We start from the raw sequence: 2,083 nt of genomic DNA, 5'->3' as shown, positions 1-2,083 counted from the left end.
TCGTTATCCATCCCCATTTACCTCCTCCTGCTGCCCCCCTCCCCCCTTCACACAGTCTCCTTCCTCCCGGGCATCCACCTTTCCTCTGATTCCTGTTTCCTCTATATCTGCTCGTCCCTTCATGTCGTCTCCTCATCATCCTTTCATAGCCTCCTCTCCCCCCCCCCCTGGCCATCCTGGAGTTCACGCAAGGACACTGCGCAGTGCGGGTATGGTTTCATTCGGGCTGTGGCAGCGGCGCTGGTCGGACGTATACGTAGTGCGGAAGGTGTTGGCAAGAACGACTGCTCTGCCGGACTTCTTGCTTCTTTTCCCACTTATTATCGAATTCTCTGTGACAGTACGGCGTCTGCCTGGCGTGTAGGAAGTGACAGTGTTTACTGCAAATAGAAGGTGAAAACGATTTTCTCTTCGAGGAAAATTAGTAGTTCTTCTAGGTGTTTGTTCTTCAGTAACTTTTTATTGACATTTTTTCCCGAGTGTTTAATATCTAAACACAGCGCTCTCTTCTTAGGTCAGGATGAAGATGTGGGTGGCGGTGGTTGGTGTGCTGGCACTGGCATCCAGATCACACTCGACCTTCACATATCCTGACTCTGAGGACAGCGTGTTACCTGGCGTGAGGACTATGCCTGCGGGGAGGCATCCAGAAGAGGAGAGAATACACTTCCCCACAGACGACTTCACGGATATACTAGACCTGCACGAGGTAAGTGCTTCTGAAAACGAAAACGAAGGCCTCCCTGCGGCCAGGACTCGTCTCAGTGCTTGTTGACAACGGCGGGAGAAAACGTCCTGGAAAGTCCATTATCCCGAGCGGGGACCAGCGGCAGCGTCGAGAGGGAGGGGAGTAAAGGGGGCAGCTACCCCGGGGCCGCAAATTTGTTGCCTTTGAATAATACGTTACTAGATATTTCCCGTTTCCCCAACAATCGATTGAAATGACAAAATAATTTTCATGTTTTATTTGCGACCAGAATAACGAAATTTCCACTTAAATGAATGAATGAAGGTTGTTGTTTTTTCATTAGATTTACTGTTTGCATCATCTATAGGAAAGAATATTCCTTTACTTGAATACAGCTATAGCGTGATAGAAGCCTCCATCCTGAGTGGCTCCACGAAAGGAACGTTTTATCAACTACTTATGTTACTGAAATTAACATAGTAATGATATTATTATTTCAAGTCAATATTGATATGAAAAAACTAGAATGGCCCGGCTCTCGACGCCCCGGAGGCCATCAGCCTGGTAGGAGTCAGGAGTCCCACATGTGCAGGAAAGAATGGCCAGTTGAGGAGAGCCCGCAGTGAGATTCGCCTCGAGAAGGAATTATTCCCCGGGAAGAATCATGATAAGCGATAAAGAATCTTTGGTTGCAGTACATGTTGCAAGGTCGGATAGTGGGTTTGTGCTAGGGAGATCAGCGGATGTTGTTTAAGTGAAAATAATGAAAAAAAAGTTTCATGAGGAATGGGAATATGTCTTAAATAAAGCCCTATACTGTTCATAATATACTTGAGGTGAAAAGAGAGCAACTCACTGGAAAAACCTAAACCATTCCGGACGAGGTGTCGTTTTGATGCCGAAGAGCTTCCAAAAATAAACACCGGAACATGGGAATGTTTACTCGAGCGGAGTTGATTGTGAAATGGAAATTTGTGACGGCGCCACGACCGGATGGCTCGGGTCGCCGCTGACCTGACTCGTGTAGCTCCCAAAGACTCGCCTCCGAGTTGCAATCTTCGTTGCTTATTTTCACGTTTTTCTCTTTCTTAGGGTGCATATATTACAAAGTATTTTAGTCTGTGTGTTGGAATCGTCCTTTAGATAAATACATTATGGGTCTTTTATAACAATTTCATATTGTAGCTCTCGGTTATGTTAGTTTGAGGTTCATTTGCTTATGTTGATTGTCATCATCCAATTAACATCCATGTTGCAAACCTCATGTGTCAACTTGTCATTCACGGAAATCCAACTTGCAATTCTAAGAATATGACTAACATTTTCTTTTTTTCGTTTGCATTTTACGAATTCCGGAATCACACACTATAAACCATTTAAAGATTACAAAACAGT

At 44.9% G+C, this 2,083-nt stretch overlaps 1 protein-coding gene across 1 annotated transcript in view; it reads left to right on the top strand.

The window, feature by feature from the left end:
- Positions 1-203: 203 nt before the first annotated feature.
- The window catches only part of LOC119596325 (vascular endothelial growth factor A-A-like), a 12,970-nt gene continuing 11,090 nt past the window's right edge, over positions 204-2,083 (top strand). The window contains exons 1-2 of the mRNA XM_037945520.1: positions 204-393; positions 515-709. Coding sequence (XP_037801448.1) covers positions 521-709 — 189 coding nt within the window. The 5' untranslated portion in view covers positions 204-393; positions 515-520. The remainder of the gene's footprint in view (positions 394-514; positions 710-2,083) is intronic.

Source organism: Penaeus monodon, chromosome 37, assembly GCF_015228065.2.
Source record: "Penaeus monodon isolate SGIC_2016 chromosome 37, NSTDA_Pmon_1, whole genome shotgun sequence".
NCBI classification, from domain to species: Eukaryota; Metazoa; Arthropoda; class Malacostraca; order Decapoda; family Penaeidae; genus Penaeus; species Penaeus monodon.
This window is presented reverse-complemented; position numbering and strand designations above follow the sequence as displayed.